Source organism: Coptis chinensis, chromosome 6 (genome assembly GCF_015680905.1).
Source record: "Coptis chinensis isolate HL-2020 chromosome 6, ASM1568090v1, whole genome shotgun sequence".
Classification (NCBI taxonomy): Eukaryota; Viridiplantae; Streptophyta; class Magnoliopsida; order Ranunculales; family Ranunculaceae; genus Coptis; species Coptis chinensis.
In genome coordinates, this window is record NC_141461.1 from 44,176,795 (window position 1) to 44,199,547 (window position 22,753).

Consider the following 22,753-nt stretch of genomic DNA (forward strand, 5'->3'; position numbering starts at 1 on the left):
ATGCACCATGTTTTTATCTTTGTGCATTGTTCGAGTGCTTGTTTTCTGCGTGAATAGTTTCACCTATTCAGAGAATTTTTGTGGTGGATTATTTAATTCTAAGTCATTTACCACCAATCCGTCACAAATTCACAACCCTTAAGGAACTAGTGTGCTGGAGGATCTCATAGTTCCCACATGGGGAATCTTATTCCTCTTCTATGTAAAGTATGAAAATGTGATCCATGGTCCATTTGTCATGTACTGTCTGGACTCTGGACTTTATGAGTGGTAAAAATGAGTGTACGCTTAAGTCACCGTGAGACATTTAGTCAGGAGGCACTTTATATCAGGTATTTTTGCTGTACATGTTTATGTAGGATCCATATAAAGAAATATGTCATGCCCAGTAGCAACTAGCCGTAATGGATGGTACCAACTTAGGATATTGATTAACCTTCCAGTTCAATATTCTTTCTTCTTGTTCTTCCGGGATTGTTTTTGGTTTACTCTCAAGTCTCAACTATAATCAATTGGTTTAGGTTTTGTGACTTTTTGTCGGATAAATATTTGGTGAGCCCATTTATATCTTACGCACACATTGCCTGAGTAGAAATGGTGTTTGGTCAGATCTTGTATTGGTTTTACAAGGCTAATCTAGCACTTACACTCATTTTTTGAATTGTTCTCAAAAGCTAGGCTTGCGTATGGACAGTTATTTTCTAAACAAAATCTCCTTATTCTAGAATAGTGCTCTTTATCATTGCAAATCATCCCTAGAAAACCCCTGAATGAGTAAGGTAAGGCAGCGAGTCTAAGGCCCGAGCACCTCGGTAATGGTCGACTATTTTCAAAGGCTCAAACTGTATCCAATGCCTACCTCCTACTCTCCTAGCAGTGGTTTGGTGACTCTGCTTTCGGTTTCAAATTTTAGCTCCCTTTGAGAGAACTTGTCTAATCACCTTCTACGATTGAAAGTTTGAAACAACGTTGGAGTCTTCTTGATTAAGCTTTATGTTGGATGGGTATTACATATTCATGATGGTCAACAATCATGAACACTTCTTTAAATGGCAAATTTGAGGATGTTATGGTATAGATAAAGTTAACTATAAAAATTAAAAAAATTCATCGACGGATATGAGTTCTACTTTTTAGGTTTTAGCCGTTAACTTGTGAATAATTAGTTTCCCTTCTCGTTTTTAATTGTATAGTTCTTGGCTTCTTGCATTGATACTTGTATAGTTGTATGTCATTGTGAACTTCCGAATACAATTATGCCACATGAGCTACCCTAACGACTCGGCCATAACTTCTCGTTTGTTTGTGTTTTCCCTCTTGGTAGGACTTATAAGATATTAAGATAGTAGACTATGCTAAGAAGAGCTATGCTTCTTGGAGGAACTTTAGTTGTAGGTTATAACTTAATATCGGAGGAGGTTCTTAGAGTGTTTTACTACCTTGCTTGATTGAACCACCGATCGCGGATGATTGTTGAGTCTGAGTTATATCTTTATTCGTGGACCATTTGGCGAAACCGAAAAAAAAAGTAGCGATTTAGATTTTTAGAGCATATTATCTGTACTTGAAAATGTAGACTATGGGGTTCGTCTCTCACCTTCCTACTATTAGAAAACTGAGATTTGATTATATTGTAACTTAATGGGAAGTTGCTGTACAATAACTTCTGGTTTGTGGTAGGTTTGTTACACTATGCTTACTTCCTAAACGGAGAAGAAGTTGTGCATTTGCTTGTTAGTATTAGAAGTTGTGAATTTGCTTGTTAATAAACAATTTGAATTAGTTGAATGTTTTATTTTTAACTCCTATTTATTTTGTAGCAATGCCTCAAACAAAGAATGTGAATGTGAAGAATGTAGCAAAAAGTGTTTTCACGGGTGCTAAGAAGTTGTTAGGTGGGGAGTAGTAGTTCGGTCGGCGAGGAGCATGAGAAAAAGAGAGAAAGGGCAACAACTACCTCGGCATCAGTCCGTAGAGGGGATCGGAAAGCGGATGATCCCAGTAATGTAGTAAGTGGTGTAGAGTTAGGAAATCAAAAGAGAAGAAAGCAAACAGTTATGAGTGATGTAGATTTAGATGTAGATGTATATTTAGATTTAGATTTAGATTTAGATGAAGATGAAGATGTAGATGTAGATGATGTAAATATGGATCGTGGGAAGAGTGTAGCTGTAGGTGATGATGAAGAAGATGATAGTGAAGAAGATGACGAAGAGGGTGTTGATGACGCGGAGGATGAGGAGGAGGAGGATGATGATGATGAGGAAGTCCCTGAAGTCCCTGTACCTGTACCTCCAGTGAATATTGTGAGAAAGTCTAACAATGACTTGGAGTTCCAGAGAGGTGTTTATGGAGGTGGCCCTCGTGTGTCACATCTGTTATATGACTATGCGGTGCACGTGGCTCGCGATATTTGGGAGGGGCAGGTAATATTATTATATATTGTCTATTAGTATTTAAATTTTGTATTACGAAACCTTGTGCATACATTAATACTAAGTTTTTGTTGTTTTAGGCGGAGCGAGGGGTGTTGAAGTGTCATGGGCACCTGAACAAGTTGGTATAATGGGATATCGTCGGAGAGTGTTCAGACTGTTCTAATTTTCATGTGGAGCTTCAAAGGACCGGCTTATGTGCTCTGGTCTTAGGTGTATATAAGCATCAGGATCCTGTGTTGGTCTCTGCGTTTGTGGAGAGGTGGCATCCAGAGACCAACACGTTTCATATGCCGTGGGGTGAGATGACAATCACGTTGGACGATGTTTCCCAACTCTTAGGAGTTCGATCAGAGGCAAAGCGTGGTCGGGGACACCGATTTGACCCTGGAACAGACAAAAAAGACTCCTCCACCAAGGTCTTGGCATACCCATGGACAAGATAGATGCGGAGATGAAATCCAATAAGTTCACTTCCAAAGTTAGGATGGATTTCTTGATGAAGCGGTTTGCTGGGAAGGTGACGGATGAAGATTTAAGGGATGAAAATGGGGTTGTTGTGGAAGAAGGCGTCAACCCAAAAAGAGTTGCGATTTCTTTGTGAGAGCTTATTTGTTGTTTTTCTTTGGATGTCTTGCCTTCACCGACACATCGCCCGGAACTGCAGTTCCGTTTGTTATCCGAGGGCGCTTATGAAATTTGCCGAGATCGAGACTACTGGCGTGGGGTGCGACCTTCTTGGCTTACTTGTATGGGGGTCTTGGGACTGCCACAAGTGCCAAGGTGAAGGGTGTTTCGGGGCTATTTCACTCTCCTACGGTATTAGTTTTTTTGTTTTTTTCTTTTCAATGTCAATTTTATATATCTATTACAATATTAACTGGGTGTCTATATTAATCTAGGCATGGATTTATGAGTACTTCCCGGTGTTCAGGCCATTCCCAAACGATGACTATCAGTTGAGCATGTCGCGTACTCATAAATACTCGATTACTTTCGGTCTTTTTATGCTAGCACAAATTTGCATTGAAGCATACCCGAGCGATGATTGATAATATGACTTGTACCGATGTAAGCATTTTTGTATATAAATAGTTTTATTTATTAATTGATATTATTAGTATGTGGTTAATGATTAATTTCCTCGATCATATGTTATTTGATAGGTTGAATGGTATCCCTATCTTTGAAGTCCGAGCTATCGGCGGTGGATGAAATAGCATTTTTCGAGGGATTTATATGCTTTCTTGATAATGTCGAAGCAAATTACAATGTTTTGAGGGTTGTCGCGTCGGTTGGGTCATATGCGGTTTGTACCTTGGATCCCCAAGACCAAAGACCTCGACGCGAACTACTTACGGACGCAGTGCGATGTGAAATTTAATGTTGTGTCTTCCTATTGGAGTAAATGGCAGAATCACTTGATACAACTTGAACATCGAGGACCCATTCCGTCTTATCCATGGGAGTGTGTTAGTAGATACATGAGTTGGTATGAAAACAATAGCCATATTCGAATGATAAACCCTGATCATCTTAATCTCTACTCCTACGAGTCTTCCATATCATAATCGGTGAGTTAATACTTTACAGCGTTAGTTTTTGTTTTTATTTTGTTTTGTTTTGTTTTGGTATTTTATAAATGTAAATGTATATACTAATGTAGTTTTTCGTTTTAATTTTGACAGCACCCCGTCGTTGATGAAATTTCTCGTTTGCTCAATCAAGGCCTGCAATTGGGTGGGACTGCGATTCCAGACGATGCACGGAACGAGTTCATGGAGGCATACAATTTGACCCGGTGCAAGTTCATTGGCGGACGATATCGTTAAGGAGCATTGGATTTAGCAATGTTGAGTTTGGAACGTTTAGGGTTTAGTGTGTTGAGCATTGGCAGTCTTGTTGGAAGTCTTGTTGGAGTCTAGGGTGGAAATGTGTTATAGAGCTTGAGAGATTGAGTGTCTTCCTTGAGTCTGGAAATGTGTTATAGAGTCTAGGGTTTATTGTGTTGTTATCACGATTGACTAACCATTTTCTGAAGTTTTAATTCTGTTATTGTTATGTTTACTTATGCTTTTGTAACAAAGATGCTTATAGAGAAAAATCAAGTGATAACATTTTATTGTTCTTTGAAACTTCGAGAGATTTTTGTGGGATATGTGGAATACTTGTTGAATCTAAGTTTTGTAATCTAAGTTTCATATTCGACTTCGCGAGGTTTTGTTAGTCCGTTACGAGAGATTACCGGATATGACTTGTGTTATTGTCAAATTTTTGGAATATCTTCTTCACTTTCTCCACTCTCATTTCTCTTATGCCATGTATAAAACATTGATCAATTGCCAAAACACGAAACATCCATTTTTTCGCCAAAACACGAAACAACACGCATAACATCTAAAGTTGGAAAAAAATGACTTGCTGTTTTTTGCCTCTTGAATGATTGTGGCACACCGCTTTTGGGACTAGTCCAAACGGTGTGGCCACACTTCTTCAAAGGCAAAAACAGCAAGTCATTTTTTTTTTTCCAACTTTTAGTTTCAAACGACATGGCCACACCGTTTGAGACTAAGTCCAAACGGTGTGGCCACACCGTCCAAATGCCCAAAAAATAGCAAGTCATATTTTTCCAACTTTTAGTTTCAAACGACATGGCCACACCGTCCAAATGCCCAAAAAACAGCAAGTCATATTTTTCCAACTTTTAGTTTCAAGCGACATGGCCACACCGTTTGAGACTAAGTCAAAACGTGTGGCCACACCGTCCAAATGCCCAAAAAACAGCAAGTCATATTTTTCCAAGTTTTAGTTTCAAACGACATGGCCACACCGTTTGTGACTAAGTCCAAACGGTGTGGCCACACCGTCCAAATGCCAAAAAAACAGAGAAATTTTTTTGCCAAGTTCAAATCTCAAACTACATGGCCACACCGTTTGGACTTAGTCTCAAACGGTGTGGCTATGTCGTTTTAAACTAATTACAAACGACATGGCCACACCGTCCAAATGCCCAAAAAATAGCAAGTCATATTTTTCCTAGTTTTAGTTTCAAACGACATGGCCACATCGTTTGAGACTAAGTCCAAACGGTGTGGCCACACCGTCCAAATGCCAAAAAAACAGAGATTTTTTTTTGCCAAAAGTCATTTTTTCCAAAATCAAACAAACATACATACATCCATACAATTAATTCGACAAAAAAATACCATCAAATTTAAGAAAATTGTATCAAAAACAAAATTACAATTCCAACCACATGAACATTAATTACATAGACTTATTCCTAGTCAACATCTATTATTGGTATTTCGGCCCCATCATTAGTGTGCTCGTCTTCCAATACTAAATTGGGAATGTTCAATGCCGTAAATTGTGCTTGTCTTGCTTGTAATGCAGTATCCCAACTATCTGCAATTAATTGTCGAGCTCTCACGCCATCTTCGCGATCGGTTTTGGAACCGGACAATCATCAACAAGTTCAACATGGACAAAATGACATCCCATGCGTAAAGCGGTACCCAACACTTTCTTTACTCTCGGGGATTTGCTTGGGTTCTCAGTGGCAAAATAAGATGGCAGTACATACTTCCTAAATGTACGAGGACGACATTAAATCTCGAAGCAAATAGATATCCAGCAAAGGGCATGCTCATCCACTTACGAGGGGGTGCCCAACCGCATTCATGGGAAATTGTAGGTTTCATGTACCTAATCTCACTGTGAGTGTACAATGTACAGTATAGGGGAGGTTGTCATTAAGTTCTTGTAACAACTCATTTCTCATCCACGACCACTCTTCCTGACTTCTTCCTAATGCAATGCACATTGCTCTATACCAGCAATTGCCATCACCCACAGGGTCATCCACTTTAACAATATATTTGTGCGGTTCTTTTGGAATGTCAAACCGTAATGTCTCGGCTCCCTCGGGATGCCAATGTCTAACTTTTGAGGTGATTTTTAGAAGAGTTATTCCGTGGTGTGGTTGTTTTAGGTGGTAAAGGTGATTTTTGAGAAGAGTTATTAGGTGGTAAAGGTGATTTTTGGTGTGGTTGTTTTAGGTGGTAAAGGTGATTTTTTTGAGAAGAGTTATTTCGTGGTGTTTTTTTTTTGTGGCAAAGGTGGTTTCGGAGAAGACTTCTCTGCAGGTGGGTTTGGAGTAGCTTGGAATTTATGAGAAGGCTTGGAATTTAGCGTACATTCCGATTGTTGCGACGAGACCCACTCTTCATGCTCACGTTGGGAATGTTCAAAACCGGATGAAATCGTTTTGAAGAGTTCTCATCCTCAGTTGGAAGCTTTCTCTTGCAGCTACCCTTAGGCCGACCTTTGGTTTTCGCCTCCTCATGAGGTGGTTCTAGCCATGTAGTTTCTGGCACAGCAATCTCCATAAGTTTTCTAACCATAACCCTCTGCTCTTCTTCAGAAGCCATTTCATACCTTTTCATAAACATATCCATCGAAGGTCTACAATCGGGACCAACACCCACCGACACACTTGGAAAAACAGACAGAGTTTTCCAAAAGGGATCGATAGCACTCAAAGATATGGAACGTTCTTGCTTTTGAAGTTCAATGATTTCGTGAGCACATGACAATCCATGACTGGTGCGCAAATAACACCCACAAATGAACTCAGAGTCTTTAGCAGCACGGCTTACACGGGTATCTAGTTCTTCATAAAGCAAGTCCAAACATTTTCTTGAGACCAGGTTTCTGAGTTCACGAAATAAAGGAATCCGGTGGTGGTGCTGGGTTACAATTAGACTCTTCTCGAACGTACCTCTAATCTCAGACAGCTGGATCTCTAAAATCGGGTGGATCAAGTAAAACATACTTAGAAAATCATGTCTGTTTGTCTTTCCTAGAACACGTTTCACCTGAGCATGAGACCCTTCGACTCTATTGGTCGTTGTACTCCCAAAGTGAATGTGTTGATCGTCAACAACATACGAATCGATCCTTGTAAAGGCAACCAAGTCTCTCGCATGAGATAACTAACAAAATTGGAGTACTCAACCCTATAGTTTTTTTTTCCAAAGCAGCAATTCTACGGTTGAAGATATCCTCGGTCCTCGATTTCACTCTTTGTTCCACGAGAACCGGCCTTTATCTACTAGTTACGTGGTGGGGAAAAAAAATCATTGCATTTACGGAAGGACGACATAGAGATATGCCATCTAGAGATGCTTGTCTTGGCGTCGAGGAAACACAATATCAGAAGCACCCATCAAGGCCAAGTCCCCCGCCGGACCACGATCACGGATGGCCTTTCTTCACCCAAACAAACCGTTAAACCGGCGCCAAAGCCCACTCATAGTCTATCGCATTTGTTTTGATTTGGAGCAACACTTGACAGACCGTGAAAGACTTCAGGTTGAAGTCACCCCACAAACCGTGTACAAAAGGCCACCGATACTTATTGGTTTTGTAGGTGGCGTCTATGATGAAAACTTTTGGAAAAGTCCGAGCCATTTTAACATCGTGCGGATGGGCCCATAACAATCCGTTATCTCATCCGTATTCATATCCTCTCACCTCCTCGAAATAATGGTTTTCGCTAACAACTCACGCAATCTCTGCATTTGCGGCGATCGTTCATATCCAATGTCCTCACCTTGTGCCCTGCATTGTAGACTTGAAATATGCTAGATAGGTTATCGAAACCTATGTCCGATGGACTTCAAAACTTCTTTAGGCTTAACTCCATTTTGAGTCATCTCGACAAGAACTTCGAATTGTAGAACGGTCGGTCGAAAGTAGCAAATGCATGTCCTTCAAAGGGTGTTAAGCTAATGGATGGTTGTGAACACCATTAAGAAGCGACAATTTTCCAACTATCGGCGGTGCGGCGTTGGAAAATACATCTTAACTTAAATGGACATCCACGTTTCATGGTTCCCGTATTTCTCTTATTAACTTTCTCGCTTTTTGTGTGAGCGATACGCCCGAACTCTCGCAATCTAAATCCAGCCTTGGTACTCGGTTCCCGTTAGCATTCTGCGACTTCCCAATTACCACAACCACATTACATTGTTTTTCCCGAGCAGTTGCCCAACCAATTACGTCACTACGTGTATGAAATACCTAAAGATATGAAAGAAAACAACAATCAATAAACTAATATAATTTCATTTAGAAAATAAAAACAAGTGAAAACAATGCCTACTATGTACCTCTTCCGTAGTAAATATTTACATTTGTATCCATTGAAAGCGGTTGAACATCATCCACGTCATTCGAAGTTTCGAGTTCTCAAACGCGCGAAGGATCCTAAATAAAGAACAGTTGTTAATTGATGTTTGGCTTAAGTACCAAATGCCACAAAGCGACATGGCCATGTCGTTTGAGATTTGAACTTGGAAAAAGACTTGTCTATTTTTTGCCATTTGAGCGGTGTGGCCACACCGTTTTGGATTTAGTCTTGAGCGGTGTGGCCACACCGTTTGTACTTTAGTCTTAACGACATGGCCACACCGTTTGGACTTAGTCTTGAGCGGTGTGGCCATGTCGCTCAAGACTAAGTCCAAACGTGTGGCCACACCGTTCAAATGGCAAAAAAAGCGGACAAGTCTTTTTTCAAGTTCAAATCTCTCAATGGCCACACCACCATTTGGGATTGGGACCTAGTCCAAACGGTGTGGCCATGTCGTTTGTGACTAACTTCAAACGCGTTGTGGCCACACCGTTTCAAGTCATAAAAACGCAGATAAATCGCTTTTTTTCCAAATTCAAATCCCAAGCGACATGGCCACATCGTTTTGGACCGCGATCGCGGTGTGTGACGAGACCGTTTGGTGTGAAATACAAGCGACCTAGCGGCGTCGTTTAATTACTACATGCATAATTATTACATGTATAATTATTACATGCATAATTATTACATGTATAATTATTACATGTATAGTCACTGTACACATCAATAATTCCTACATGCATAATTATTACATGTATAATCACTGTACACATTAATAATTCCTACATGCAAAATTATTACATGCATAATTACTACATGCATAATTATTACATGTATAATCCCGCATTACACATCAATAATTTCTACATGCATAATTATTACATGTATAATTACTACATTCATAATTACGTTTAATTTAGATTTACCTTATTCTTATTAAATGCATCATCATCCATTCCTCTATTTTCTTCACTTTGAACTTGTTCTACATTCTCTTTTTGAATGGGGTCACTTGGAACTTGTTCTATATTTTCTTCTTGAATGGGGTCATGATGCATTACATTTTCTTCGTCATCTTCATGTTCTAAAATGGGGTTGGGCTCTTCCATTAGTGTTTAGTGTTAGGGTTTAAGGGTTTAAGGGTTTATGGTTTTTTATGGTGGAAGAGAAGAGAATAGAAGAGAAGGGCTGAAAAGGTTGCAACAAGTCAAATTCACTTTGGTTTGGGGTCTGCCCAACACAAAACAACTTTTGGGACCAATGGCACATTTGTAATAAGTGTTTTAGTTTTTGGGGTCTGCCCAACACAAATTGGGGTCCGGCAGTAACAAGTACCTATATATATTATAACTATACCCTCTTAGCTCTATTTTTTGAGCATTTACAAAGTTTCCAATATTTGTAAAACTCTTTGACTAATTATGAAAAAACCTGACTCCAGTTTTTTCTAAACTCTATTACTAATTACTAAAAAAAAAAAATATGATATAAAGAAGGAAACAATCCCATCTAGAATTTCATAGATTCTTCAACTTTTCCTAAACACTATAGCTAATTATGAAAAAATAGGAGACAGAAAACTAAATTGCTAAAAACAATAGTTTTCACCAAAAACAATTTTTCTAAAACCCTTACGCCATGAAGAATAGTTTCTACACTAATCTTAGGTGAAGTTTAACATAACAAAGTTTCTTTTTAGAAAAAGACAATGAAATAACGAAGGAAAAAATAAATTGAGTTGCCTGAAGATTTACTTTCTATATTTGTTAACTACACATGTGACTGGGACAAAAAATAAAAAATAAAAGTCAATTAATCATAAAATAAGTAATGGTGTACAATCAAAACTAAGCGGACAACAAATAAAATTGAATTGTATGCACTATATGTCTATATGGGCCTAAACAAATAAAGTTGGATAGATTTAATGCATCATCCACTTTGGATAGGAAATCAGAAACTAAATGCAAATACAACCTTATCGAATAATAAACGAGAAATCAAAAATTGGATGCAAATGCATTAAAATAATCTCAAAAAATAATTAACAGGAAATCGGAAATTGGATGCAAATGCATTGAACTGACCTCGAAGAACAATTAATAGGAAATTGGATGCAAATGCATTGAACTAACTGCATTGAACTAACCTCAAAAAATAAATAACGGAAAATCGGAAACTAGATACAACTGCATTGAACTAACATCAAAAAATAAATAATGAAATTGAAAATCAGAAACTGGATGAAAATGCAATAAACTAACATTTTTTTTTGCTTGGTAAGTGTAAATTGAATTAAGGAAAGAAACGAAATAAAAGAACTGTATAGGAGTGGTAGAACCTACATGCTATACGATGTAGGCTCAAGATATTATAAAATAGCAACCATATGGAACCTCCCATTCATATAGCCATGGGGGTCTGCCATTTGATACAAAAGCCTCATTCTCAGCTAAGAAAGATCCAAATTTTGTCGCCTGGTCTGCGGCTAGGTTAGCCTCTCTCCAGTTGTGCGACACTTTCAAGCTTTGCACCTTCGTCGTGCAAATTTTCCATCTGCATAGGAGTTGCCAAGGGATGCCCCTGAGTTAAAAGCTGTGACAGCTACTGCCGAATCTAATTCCACCCAGAGATTGCTCTATCCTTTTGAAAGGGCAAGCTCCACACTCTCCAATATAGTCATGCACTCGGCTGTATAGTTGTTTGCAATTCCGATACCCTTGCTCAAGAGTAAGACAAAATCACCATGAACATTTCTAAAGGATCCACCCAACCCAGTTGGACCTGGGTTTCCTCTAGAAGCCCCATCTGTGTTGACCTTAATTTGATCACCAATTGGAGGAAGCATTAAACTAACCTCAAAACATAGTTGTGTTATATGTTGTGGGAATGTCTCAATAAGTATAGTTTTGCATTTAAAATAGTGTTTATCTTATCTCTTTTCGTATGATTGGGAACGCCTTACTATTCAAGTAGCGTCAATATGAACTTCGCCTTATTAGACAATCTCACAAAACTTTAATCAAATTTATATTATTAAACAACAAAATGAAGTTGAAGGGTTTTATCAAGGGTGAGTTTTTTTTTTAATGGATAGTGGGGTTTTAACGTTATAAGAAATTTGGATGAGTGATCAATATAATATTCATATATAATAGTTATGTATATATAGTTGCAAATATTTTTCAGAATAATTAATATAACATCACACGTTCGTAGATAATCTTTGAAGATCCCACATAGTGGGTCATGTAGAATTTAAAGAATAATTAACGGGAAATCGGGAACTGGATAATTTTTTATGATCCCACATAGTAAATCAAACATAATTTATTTTTATGCCCTGTTTGAAGTTGATATTACACACCACATTGGATAATTAAAAGGAAATCGAAACTGGCTTCAAATACATTGAACTGAGCTCAAAGAGTAACTAACATGAAATCGGAAACTTTGTATAAATACAATAAACCAGACTCAAAAGGTAATTAACTAAAAATAAAAAATTGGATGTAACTGCATTAAACTAACGTCAGAGAATAACTAACGAGAAATTAGAAATTGGATGCAAATTCTTGAAAAATATTTAACGGGAAATTGGAAACGGTATGCAAATACATCAAACAAACTTCAAATAATAATTAATGGGAAATCGAAAATTGGATGCAAATATATTGAACTAATCTCGAAAAATAATTAACATAAAATCAAAAACATAATGTAACTGCGTTGAACTAACCTCATAGAATAATTGGCGGAAAATCAGAAACTAGATGCAAATGCATTGAAATAACCTCAAAGAATAGTTAATGAAAAATCATAAACCAGATGTAATTGCATCGAACTAACCTCAAAACATAAATAATAAAAAACTAGATGCACATATATACATTTTTTGATGGTTGATGCATATACATTGAACTAACCTCAGAGTTATTAATGGGAAGTCAGAAACTGTATGCAAATGCAATTAACTAATCTCAAAGACTAATTAACGAAACATCGAAAAATGGATGCAACTGCACTGAACTAATCTCAATGAATAATTAATTAAGAAATAATAAATTTGATGCAACTACATTGAACTAATCTAAAAAAATAATTAACGGAAAATCGAAAACTTGATATTGAACTAACCTCAAAGAACAATTAATTAGAAATCGAAAATTGGATGCAACTACATTGAGCTAACTTCAAAGAATAATTAACGGAAAATCAGAAACTAGATGCAATTGCATAAAACTAAAATCAGAGATTAACTAATGGTAAATCAGAAATTAGATGCAATATCTTGAGGAATATTTAACGGGAAATCAGAAACTTGATACAAATGCAATGAAATAACCTCAAATAATAGTTAACTAGAAATCAGAAATCGAATATAACTGGTCGAAATAACTTCAAAGCATAAATAACCAGAAATTTGAAACTAAATGCAAATACATTGAATATCGAACTAACCTCTAAAAATAATTAACTGGAAATCAAAAACTAGATGCAGATGTATTGAACTAATCTGAAAGAGAAATTAATGAGAAATTGAAACCTGGATGGAAATGCAATTAACTAATCTAAAAAACTAATTAACGAAATATCGAAAACTGGATGCAACTGCACTAAATTAACTTTAATGAATAACTAACGAGAAATCATAAACTTGATGCAACTGCACTGAATTAACCTCAAAGAATAATTAACGAAAAATCGAAAACTTGATGCAACTGCATTGAACTAACCTCAAAGAATAATTAATGAGAAATCAAAAACTAGATGCAATAACTACATTGAACTAACCTCAATGAATAATTAACAGAAAATCGAAAACTTGATGCAAATGCATTGAACTAACCTCGAAACATAATTGTATTATTTATAGGGGGAATATAATGTCTTAACAAGTATAGTTTTGCATTTTAAATATTGTTTATCATAATTATTTTATTATGATTGAGAGTGTTTTGCTATTTAAGTAGTTTCAATATCATCCTCACCACATTGAACATTTTCATAAAACTTCAATTATTAAACCTAACAACTAAAAGAAGTCAATAGGTTTTATCAAGATTTGGTGTTTTCTTTTTATTGAGAGTTGTGCAAGAAATTTGAATGAATAATTAATATAATTATCATATATATCTCATAGTTCTGTATAATTGCTAATATTTTTTAAAATAATTTAATATAACGACACCTGTTCGTAGGACGGGTTCGAAAACTAGTTTTATTCAAGTACGTGTAGATCCTGGAACAGGCATCCTTTCCATCTTGCGCACCCCTAGAAGAGTGACGTAAATTGGCTGACATGAATCAACGTGGTTTTCTCCATTTTTATAGGTCCAAAACAAGCTGGAATGCTAGGTGCTAGTTATCCTGTAATTAAGGGAAAACCTTCATAACTGTAATTACTAGTGCAGACAACAGATTTTACGCTACAAATTAGCAAAATCAATGTAGAATTGAAGAGTAATATCACAAAATGTTGCTTCATCAATCAAACTTGCATTTGCCAAACACTCGTCTACTTAATATAATTGGTGCGATAACCACAGACAGAAGAAACACTGCAACAAAAAATAAACCAATAATTAAGACTAAACAAAGGCTAGCAGAAAAACTAACAAACTCATAATGGACACAAAAGAATGCTCATAAACTAGAAAGCTCATAAAGGAACATAATTTTATCCTAGGCAACAAAATCGGAGTCCATAGTTAAAAAAATACTGCAGTTCAAACTGTAGAGTCATGGTCCTTGTTATATAATGGATCTCTTTGTTACTTTAACATAGATCCGAGTTGTTAATTTTGTACTTTAAGCACACTTTCAACAATGTCAACACTAATCATGGAGATGAAATATTAGCAAAACTTAACATAGCTTATAATCTGTACTGATGAAAAAGGAATGTGTAAACGTAGCTTACCAGCTGAAGCAAAAAAGAACAAAAAGGCAAGGCGGTATCTAACGATCCATGGTAGGTCAATCTCAAGAGAACACTGTTTCTGGAGTTCAACTGACTTCACAGTTGACCCGTGATTAGTTCCCTCATTTTGCAATTCTGACAGTGGAATATTTACACTTGTAGCAGAGTCTCCATTTACATCCCTCACTTCAACTTTGACAGTCACCGGCATAGCACCCCAATCCACTTCAATTGCCCCGAAATTTGGCTGACCTGAACAAGATTTATCCCTTGATCTTTAATACTGCAAACACTCCTCTTTGGAGAAACAAAACAAACAAAAATAGCAGAGCATGTCGGGACCAAAATAACTTTTCAAAATTCCATATCAATCTTTTAATGTAAGAGAGCCAATAAGTCAGGATTTCAGTGAGCCAATAAGACAACTACTCTTGAGCTAATACCATACCATAAGTGCATGACCTGTATCGGCATCTTGGTTCAATAACTCTCATTGTAGTTGGTGTCAACCATGCCACTAGTTCCACAAGAAATGCCAACGGCCGGGGAATGGCATTCTCCACAGCTTGAGTTAGTCCACTTGAGGTAATGTCATACAGTGGATATCCAGTAGCACAGTCATATCGAACTATTTCTCCAAAATGAACATCACCACTTATAAAGAAGACACCATCTCTCTGCACGTGAAGGGATGACTTGTCACAGAAAGATCCCGAAGAAGTCTATATATCTTCACAATTTCAAAACCAGATGGATATAATTTTGGCCTTGCTGCAGCTTCAAACAGCATATAACTGTCAGGATTTGGAGAATTAATAATAACGTAACCCTCACCTTACTCTTTGCAATCAACTGAAACAATCTATTCCTTTCCCTTGGGAAACGTCCCCAAGATTCCATATAAAATAAGGGGCCAGTAGTTGCAGAAAGATTTGATATAACCTGAACAAATCAATAAAAATTACTAGACAAAGAGGATAACACCTAAGTTCATGTTTGCTAAATAAGATAGAAACCATATCACAAAAAAAATATATGAATAAAATTAAATAAATAAATACGTCTCCAAGACAATAGCTAGATGTAAATCAAACGTTAGCTTATGGCGTATCGAAGCAGATGGACCTAATTAAGGGAAATTATCAAAGGTTCACTTAATAAAGTATCTTGACATTAATCAAAGGGAAACGAACATCTAACAGAAGCATCTACTGCAAAGTGCAATATCTAGGAAGGAGCATATCAAGATTCAAGATTTTTTAAAGATTATTTTCTTTGAGGTATGTGTTTGATAAACAATAACACTACAATAAGTTCAATATGAGATTAAGAGGATTGGGGAATATCACAACCTGTCTTGATTGTTTCAATAAGTTGATATTGGGAACTCAAGAGTACTTATCTCATCGAATCTATCTAATATGGATTGTGCCAGTGTGGTGGACCACCACTCAGTAGTTTTGTACAAGTTATGAACATTTTCAACTGCTTTTAGTATATGAAAGTCTTTATTAGGGGAAAGAAGAAACAAAACAAACAGTGATACTCCTGACCAATTGCTGACTAGTGTCATTTAGAGTAAAATCAACTCTACTACCAAAGCAACCTGTTTAAGACATTACCTGAATAGAAGACCCAATGATGGTAACCTCTGTTCTTGGTCCATATAACTCTTTCTTCAACCATGCCCACTGCGAATCTCCTAAAATACTTCCGTCGGTGAACAATGGATCTCGGTGGTATCTTGTATCTAAGAGAATGACCTGAAGCAAGTGATTAAAAATAGTTTTTGTAAGCACGTAACGATGCGAGTATTGCAAGCTTACGCTTTATACTATATATGAAAATGGAAAACGTCAACAATTCCAAAAGGTTATTGGATTATCTTCTTTGCAAAAACTATATCGAAATTACAATTCTTAACTCCTCCATGGAAACCACTTCTACATTGGCCAACAACCCATGGTCAGCTGCATTCTGCTATGGGAGCTCGTACACACCACACACAGAAGATAGTTGAAAGACCTTGACAGAGAATGTGCATCACCCTATATTACCTCTCCTCGTAATGTTTGATATCAACATCACTTTCTATCCTGTTGATGAACTTAGGTTACTCCTTTCTGAAACTTTCTTTACGAATTCTCATTCCAAAGCAGCTTATGATTTAGGGTAGGGTCCTTTAGCAACCCTTTTGCATGTAAAAAGTTCGCATCAGGGTTTTACCAGTACTTATTATAACTGTCTCATGCAAATATCACTCAGTTGCATTGCGTCCACTATGACAATGGCATCACATAATCTCCCTTCAAACAATTTTCTCGACTAGTTTTGCAAAACCTTTTAAACTTCAGGCTATATGGTTCCATCAATGCAAATACCAACCATAGCCAATACTGATTAGCATAAATATTATAGAATGCAAATGATCCAAGGATAAACAACTCCTTCCAGGCCATGTGGAACTATCATTTCTCATTTTCATTACTAGTTAGCATAAATATTATATAATGCAAATGATCCAAGGATAAACAACTCCTTTCAGGCCATGTGGAACTATCATTTCTCACTGTCATTACTAATTAGCATATAAGATGTGGCCAATCCTAGAATACACATCCTTTTTGACAGTATAATCATTCTTCCAGTTATGCATCTTAAAACACCTAATGTTATGGCCTCAAAGATTTCAACATGAATGACTCTCTATTTGAACAGGACAGTCAATGAGGGTGTTCTAACCCGTTTTTCACTAGTGACTAAACGAAATAAAATTTTAAACAAAGGCGTTCTCAGCACATATACCCTGATGCTCAATTTCTCTATTTTGTTTCTCGTAAGTCATGGAGCATTCGTGAAGCGCGTTTTAGGTGCTATGAATTGCTGCAAGGACCGGGGATCAGTTCAACTCAATATTCTAAAAGAAATTTAGAGCGAACAGAAAAATATGCCACAAAACTACTCAGTAATTGGTTTTTGGAGGTAAAGGTACAAGAAGAGTTGACAGAGCACAGAGGAGGACAACTGAAGTTGGTGTTGCCGATGATCGTAGGATAAAGGTTGAAGTTGGAGCTTCCTTTGATGACTTAACGGATAAGACGACTATAGTAACTGTTAGATCTATCTTAACTATAGGATCTCCGAACATTTTAACTAGAAGTTTTCCTATTTCTAGATTTTCTGGAAAACTACCTAAACATCTAAAACCTAACTTTATCCAAAACTAATTTCTATATTTAGGCATTATTAGAATATCATTTAGTTTATACTTCTAGATCAATTAGCCTAGGTTAAACCTTAGGACTATTTGTAATTACCACTATTGTTATTGATTGAATTTCTATTTCTATTGTTATTTGATTTCTCAATTGCAAGTATTATAAGGCTATGATGAATTAGCATGTAGGCCTTTGGCCAAAAAAGAGTTGATTACAATGAAAAGGTTGGTTTCGTTTAAAAGGAAAAGTATTCTCTTCTGTGTGATCTTGTCGAAGGATAGGATCTCAAATCCTAGATGGATGTAGATCAAGGAAATCGATTTTGACATCAAATCCCACGCACTTCTACTGTGTCACCTAATCTCCAAGGTTAACCTAACAAAGTACAGAACCAGAATTATTATTCTATCAAGCCAAGAGACGATATAAATCCTTTTCTACTTATTAATTATTATACGACCCAAAAAATTAATGTTTTTATTCAAACTGTTACATACATAAACAATTTAACAAAAGTAACTATCTCTTCGTTAAATAAAAACAAATTAAAGAAAACCTTATTTCTGAAATTCTCAATTTTCTTAAGATCTGGACAGTTTTTCAAGGAAGCTAACTTAAACCTTGATTTCTTTTCCCTTGGGGCCAAACATGTAGGAGGCATACACACCAGCCTGCTTACGCCTGCGAAAAGGAAGCCATAGTAAAACCTACAACAGTATCAAGCCTTAACATAGTAAACAAAACCTGGAAACTAAATGATATGCTTGATGAAATTTTATATGATTAGCTACAAAATGCATCGGTTTTTTCTAGGAAAGACAATATTTAAGATACAGAAGTTATCATGAATATGTCATGGATGCCAGATGATTGCTTACCTTGGGCTATCGTGCGGTTCATCAAGGAAATCTAGCAAAAGTCTTTGGCTAATGTTCTTCCCACTGAATTCTTTTCCTGCGTCGTTTAATCCATAATCATGATCATCCCAAGTGCCAATAACCTATAGATTAAGTTAATAAGAAGAACGGAATAAGTAGACATTGATTTCTTTTGAAAATACAGAACAAGTTTAACAATTTCAAGGGATTGAAGACCGAAGTTGAATATTTTTTTAAAAAAAAAAGCTCTATAAAGTGGAATAAGAACCATTCACAGCTCGATGCAAGCACCTGTGTTTTCTTGCGAAGAAGAGAGTATCCTGCATTGCTCTTAGCCTTCTTATATTTGAACTGCATCTCCGTTTCAGAAGCAGGGACAAATCGTGGGACATTCTTCCATGGACCAATTGTCCTTTCTCTTCCAAACAACTTGAAAGGGCGTTTGACGTCTCCATATATGTTATCACCCAACCAAATAAAAACTTGGGGATCGAAGTCGATTATCCCGTTCCAAATCGGCTGCAGGGAAACATTTGGGTAAAACACATTCTTTTAGATCCATTGTAGTGTATATCTCGAGAAAGTGCCAAACATTGTAGAGCTTATTCACACAACTGCACCAAGCATGTGAAATATGTCAAATTGATTGACTATTACTAAGTTTCTTAAAGAGCAAGCATGTGATTGTTGACTTCTGTCTTTTTTGTTTGATCACCCTCTGCAATGCTTATTTTACTAAGAGTCTTAAAATACATAGTCCTTATTCTCATCTTATTCATTTAAGCAGCACACAAAGTGATCAATTGTCACCTAGAAGACTTATTGATAGACCATTCCAAATCCTACAGCCAAAACAATATGGTCACGCTATATGGTACTGTGTCTGGTCTGGAAGAAGCATCCTAATGTCTGGTCTCGACTGAAATAGGCTACAAAGGAGATGAAGGTGCATACAAGGTGGTGAATTGGCAATGGAAGAAGCATAAACTTACGGAAATATGACTGGCTAGGGGAAAATCCACTCAGTGATAGTATTCAAAGCAACAACACTAACTATTGGAAGAATTTCAATGCTAAACTGGGGACTGTATTCAAGATAACCAATGGCACTTCCTTGATTCCATGGTAGACCTGCTGAATAGACTGGGAGTCCAGATAAGTAAACTGTCACAGGCCCTTCTCAAAAATAGATGACACCAGAATATGGCAGCAATCTACTAATGGAAAATTCACAGTTTGCACAGCATTTGACGCCATAAGAAAAAAAGAATAGAAGCCACCATGGGTTTCCTTCCTTTGAAATGCTAAAGTACATCCTATAATAGCAAGAATGGGGTGGAATCTACTTCAAAGAGTTAGGAACACGGATGACAGCCGAAAGACAAGGATGTTTCATCTGGCTTCAAGATGTTGCTTTTGTCAGAGTAATGAGGAGACCAAGATGTACATTTAATTCACTTGTTCCTTTGCATTAAGACAGTGGCACCAAAAACAGAATCAAGATAGTGGTATCACACAAAGATTTCTTTTGATGCCCAGGGTAACGTTTCAACCATCGTTTCCAGCAGCCATGACATGATAAATGGAAGTAAAAACTGGAGCACTCTCTCGAAAGATATCTGGTCTGCTGCCATCACTGGCTTGGATGCAGTGTGGATAGCAAGAAACAAATTCTGTATGACCAATGTAAAAGCCCATTCCTGAAAAAATCTGGTTTCATGTCACAATTTATGGAAAAAGCTTACTTCCAATCCAGTGGTCAAATGAACAACTCATGCCATGATATTGCTATTCTACACAATGTAGGCTTTCAAACCAGAGCAAGAAGAACACCAAGAATTCTTAAGTGCTAATGGCTACCAGCACCTGAAGACAGTCCTCTTTTACTCATCTACCACCTCAACCGACATGACAAATTAATAAAACCATTTGCAGAAGTAATCTTTCCCTTGGAAGTACTTCACTAGACAACTTGGCTGCAATGCGGCCCAATATATAAAACAAGTTTTCATGGTTGTTGGTTGCCCATATATTTGGCTCTGAAAATAGAGAAAAAAAAAATGTAAGGCATGTCCTTGCCAACACACACAAACAAACACACACACAAACACACACAGATTTGAAGAAAACTCATATGCTATATCAGGATGAGAATTTTATGAATATAAGAGTTGCAAATATTCGTGCTCCCCCAAACTCAGATTCCTATCCCCGTTTCTGCACACAAACATTGCATACAACCCGAAAATTGGACCCTTACTACAACTAATCAGGCGACAACGCGAAACACGTGGTTTGGAGGCCATAATAAGACACCATGGCCACTTGTACTGTTGTACAAAACCTCAATTGTGTAGCACCCGTAACTCTAGTATTATTCTGTCAAGACAACAACATCATCTACCACCTCAAACGACATGCCGAAATAATACGCAATCAAAACATTTCCCTATTGAAAATGTGCCAAGTCTCATTTGCATTTTCTAAAGAGTGTCAGTAGTGCAAGTACGATCAGTCTAAATTCATTGTTTACAACCCATATTCATGAATTACGAGTAAAAACAAAAAATATTGTATAAATTTGGCTAACCTGAGGAGAGCTTTGGTTAGCGCATGATCCAAAAGCGATACGTGAGACAACAGGCTCTCCCGAAGCACACACACCAACCACCACCAAGACATGCAATATTGTGATCAACCACGTCCACAGCACCATGGTAGTCATTGCAGCATTTTTTTATCCCAGCAAAAATGTGAAAACAACGGAGAGATTGTGTCGTGTGGAACCTCTGACAACTTTATGGTCGGTCCAGATCTTTGGAATTGGATGCTTCTTAAGTCGTAAGATACACGCGTTGTTTTTGGGGTCCCACACTTTTTGTTCCTTACTTGTAAGTATTGTTTTGACTTACCCCTGGGCACGGTCAATCAACGACGTAAATTGAACATCCTAGCCACATGTTTAGTCTGGATGACTAGATGACTAGATGACTTACAAAGTAGAGTTGTCAAACTGGTGACTGGTGTTATATTGTGTAGTTACTGTTCTTTTTCTTAGCTTGTTGGCAAAACTGTTACAGCATTTGAGACTTTTCGGTGTTTCCGCCCACTGCCATTATTGGAGATATTACTAGAGACAAAGACGTGGGAGCCAACTCTTGCGCTTGACTTGATTTTTTTGTAAGCATTATTATTGAATCTCAATTCACTACATATAGCAAACCCTGTATGAACTATCAAGTGAAAAAAAGGAAAGGAAGAAAGCATGGGGAGACACATTTGTACAAAAATAGAGTTGAATGATATTACCAAGTATTCTTCTCCTGTGCCTGTGATTGGGTTGTACATAGCAGCAGCATCTCTGGTATGTTTCTTGGCTATGTGTTATGATATTGTATCCGGATTTCGTCACCGGAAAAAATGGTTACCATGCCGTCTTTTCTCATTGAATTCACTCACGTTGACTCTACTGTCTGTAGCTGCTAAAATCCCAGTGGACCTTACGACAGCTATGCCAAGTGCTCGATCAAGATCAATTTTCTAAACTCACTGGCACCACTTTAATATGCATATGTATTGGTTTTCTAGCGCTTTCTCTGGGAACAATTCAAAAATCGGAATGTTTCACAAACATGTCCGCCTTGAGCATTTTTGTGGTCATCTATAAACAAATCCACACTGGAGTTATTTTCATGTTCATTACTGAACATATCATAATTATGTGTTGCATGACACTATTACTCATTCTTTTGTGGCTAATTGCATGGGATATTAATTTTGAAAAAGAGTATTATCTTGATGATATCATAGATCACTTCAAAATGGGTCAAGGTAGTTTGTTGTAAAGATTAAAGTTGGCTTGTGTGTATGGTTATAACTTTAATCCCCAATTCCTACTACTTCAGAACCTTTTTTTTCATACTGTCAACGTGATTTGCATCCCTTGTTTAGTTGTACTAATACAAGCTGCATTTAGATCTCTTAGATTGGAGTTTTGTCGAGGGGTTTCTGACTATGATGGGTCAATGTGGATAGTAATCATGACACAGATTTCAACTACTGTTATTGTGGGAGGTTTCGCCACTAGCTTTAGATGGGTCGCT

The 22,753-nt window shown here is 37.0% G+C and overlaps 2 protein-coding genes and 1 long non-coding RNA gene across 5 annotated transcripts; 2 read left to right on the plus strand and 1 right to left on the minus strand.

The window, feature by feature from the left end:
* The first annotated feature begins 1,936 nt into the window (after nt 1-1,936).
* On the plus strand, nt 1,937-2,770 carry LOC147493137 (uncharacterized). Its single transcript, XM_086569214.1, has 2 exons — nt 1,937-2,426; nt 2,516-2,770. The coding sequence occupies exons 1-2, from the start codon at nt 2,058-2,060 to the stop codon at nt 2,564-2,566; spliced, it is 420 nt and encodes a 139-aa protein (XP_086425340.1). The 5' UTR covers nt 1,937-2,057; the 3' UTR covers nt 2,567-2,770.
* An 11,232-nt stretch (nt 2,771-14,002) lies between these two features.
* LOC147493138 (Calcineurin-like metallo-phosphoesterase superfamily protein) lies at nt 14,003-21,508 on the minus strand. 3 transcript variants are annotated; one of them, XM_086565486.1, is made up of 10 exons: nt 21,241-21,446; nt 19,643-20,689; nt 18,942-19,169; nt 18,651-18,772; nt 18,329-18,479; nt 16,177-16,317; nt 15,389-15,496; nt 15,003-15,231; nt 14,555-14,806; nt 14,003-14,192 (listed from the first exon to the last, which is right to left on the minus strand). In XM_086565486.1, the coding sequence occupies exons 3-10, from the start codon at nt 19,005-19,007 to the stop codon at nt 14,119-14,121; spliced, it is 1,143 nt and encodes a 380-aa protein (XP_086421612.1). In that variant the 5' UTR covers nt 19,008-19,169; nt 19,643-20,689; nt 21,241-21,446; the 3' UTR covers nt 14,003-14,118. The 3 variants fall into 3 exon arrangements, with proteins under 3 accessions (XP_086421612.1, XP_086421611.1, XP_086421610.1); XM_086565485.1 differs by lacking the exon at nt 19,643-20,689 and having other exon boundaries at nt 18,393-18,453; nt 21,241-21,508; XM_086565484.1 differs by lacking the exon at nt 19,643-20,689 and having other exon boundaries at nt 21,241-21,471.
* A 127-nt stretch (nt 21,509-21,635) lies between these two features.
* Nucleotides 21,636-22,452, plus strand: LOC147493139 (uncharacterized). Its single transcript, XR_015198327.1, has 2 exons — nt 21,636-22,014; nt 22,130-22,452. It is a non-coding gene; the product is annotated as an uncharacterized LOC147493139 (long non-coding RNA).
* The last annotated feature ends 301 nt before the right edge of the window (nt 22,453-22,753 follow it).

Bases quoted from the DNA above. Each gene is read 5' to 3' on its own strand.
- LOC147493137 (XM_086569214.1), top strand. From the start codon at position 2,058: ATGAGTGATGTAGATTTAGATGTAGATGTATATTTAGATTTAGATTTA. The intron at 2,427-2,515 runs GTAATATTATTA...TTGTTGTTTTAG, and splicing joins GCGATATTTGGGAGGGGCAG to GCGGAGCGAGGGGTGTTGAA.
- LOC147493138 (XM_086565484.1), bottom strand. From the start codon at position 21,375: ATGACTACCATGGTGCTGTGGACGTGGTTGATCACAATATTGCATGTC. The intron at 18,480-18,650 runs GTAAGCAATCAT...ATACTGTTGTAG, and splicing joins GAACCGCACGATAGCCCAAG to GTTTTACTATGGCTTCCTTT. The intron at 14,193-14,554 runs GTAAGCTACGTT...TTTTTGTTGCAG, and splicing joins GTTCTTTTTTGCTTCAGCTG to TGTTTCTTCTGTCTGTGGTT.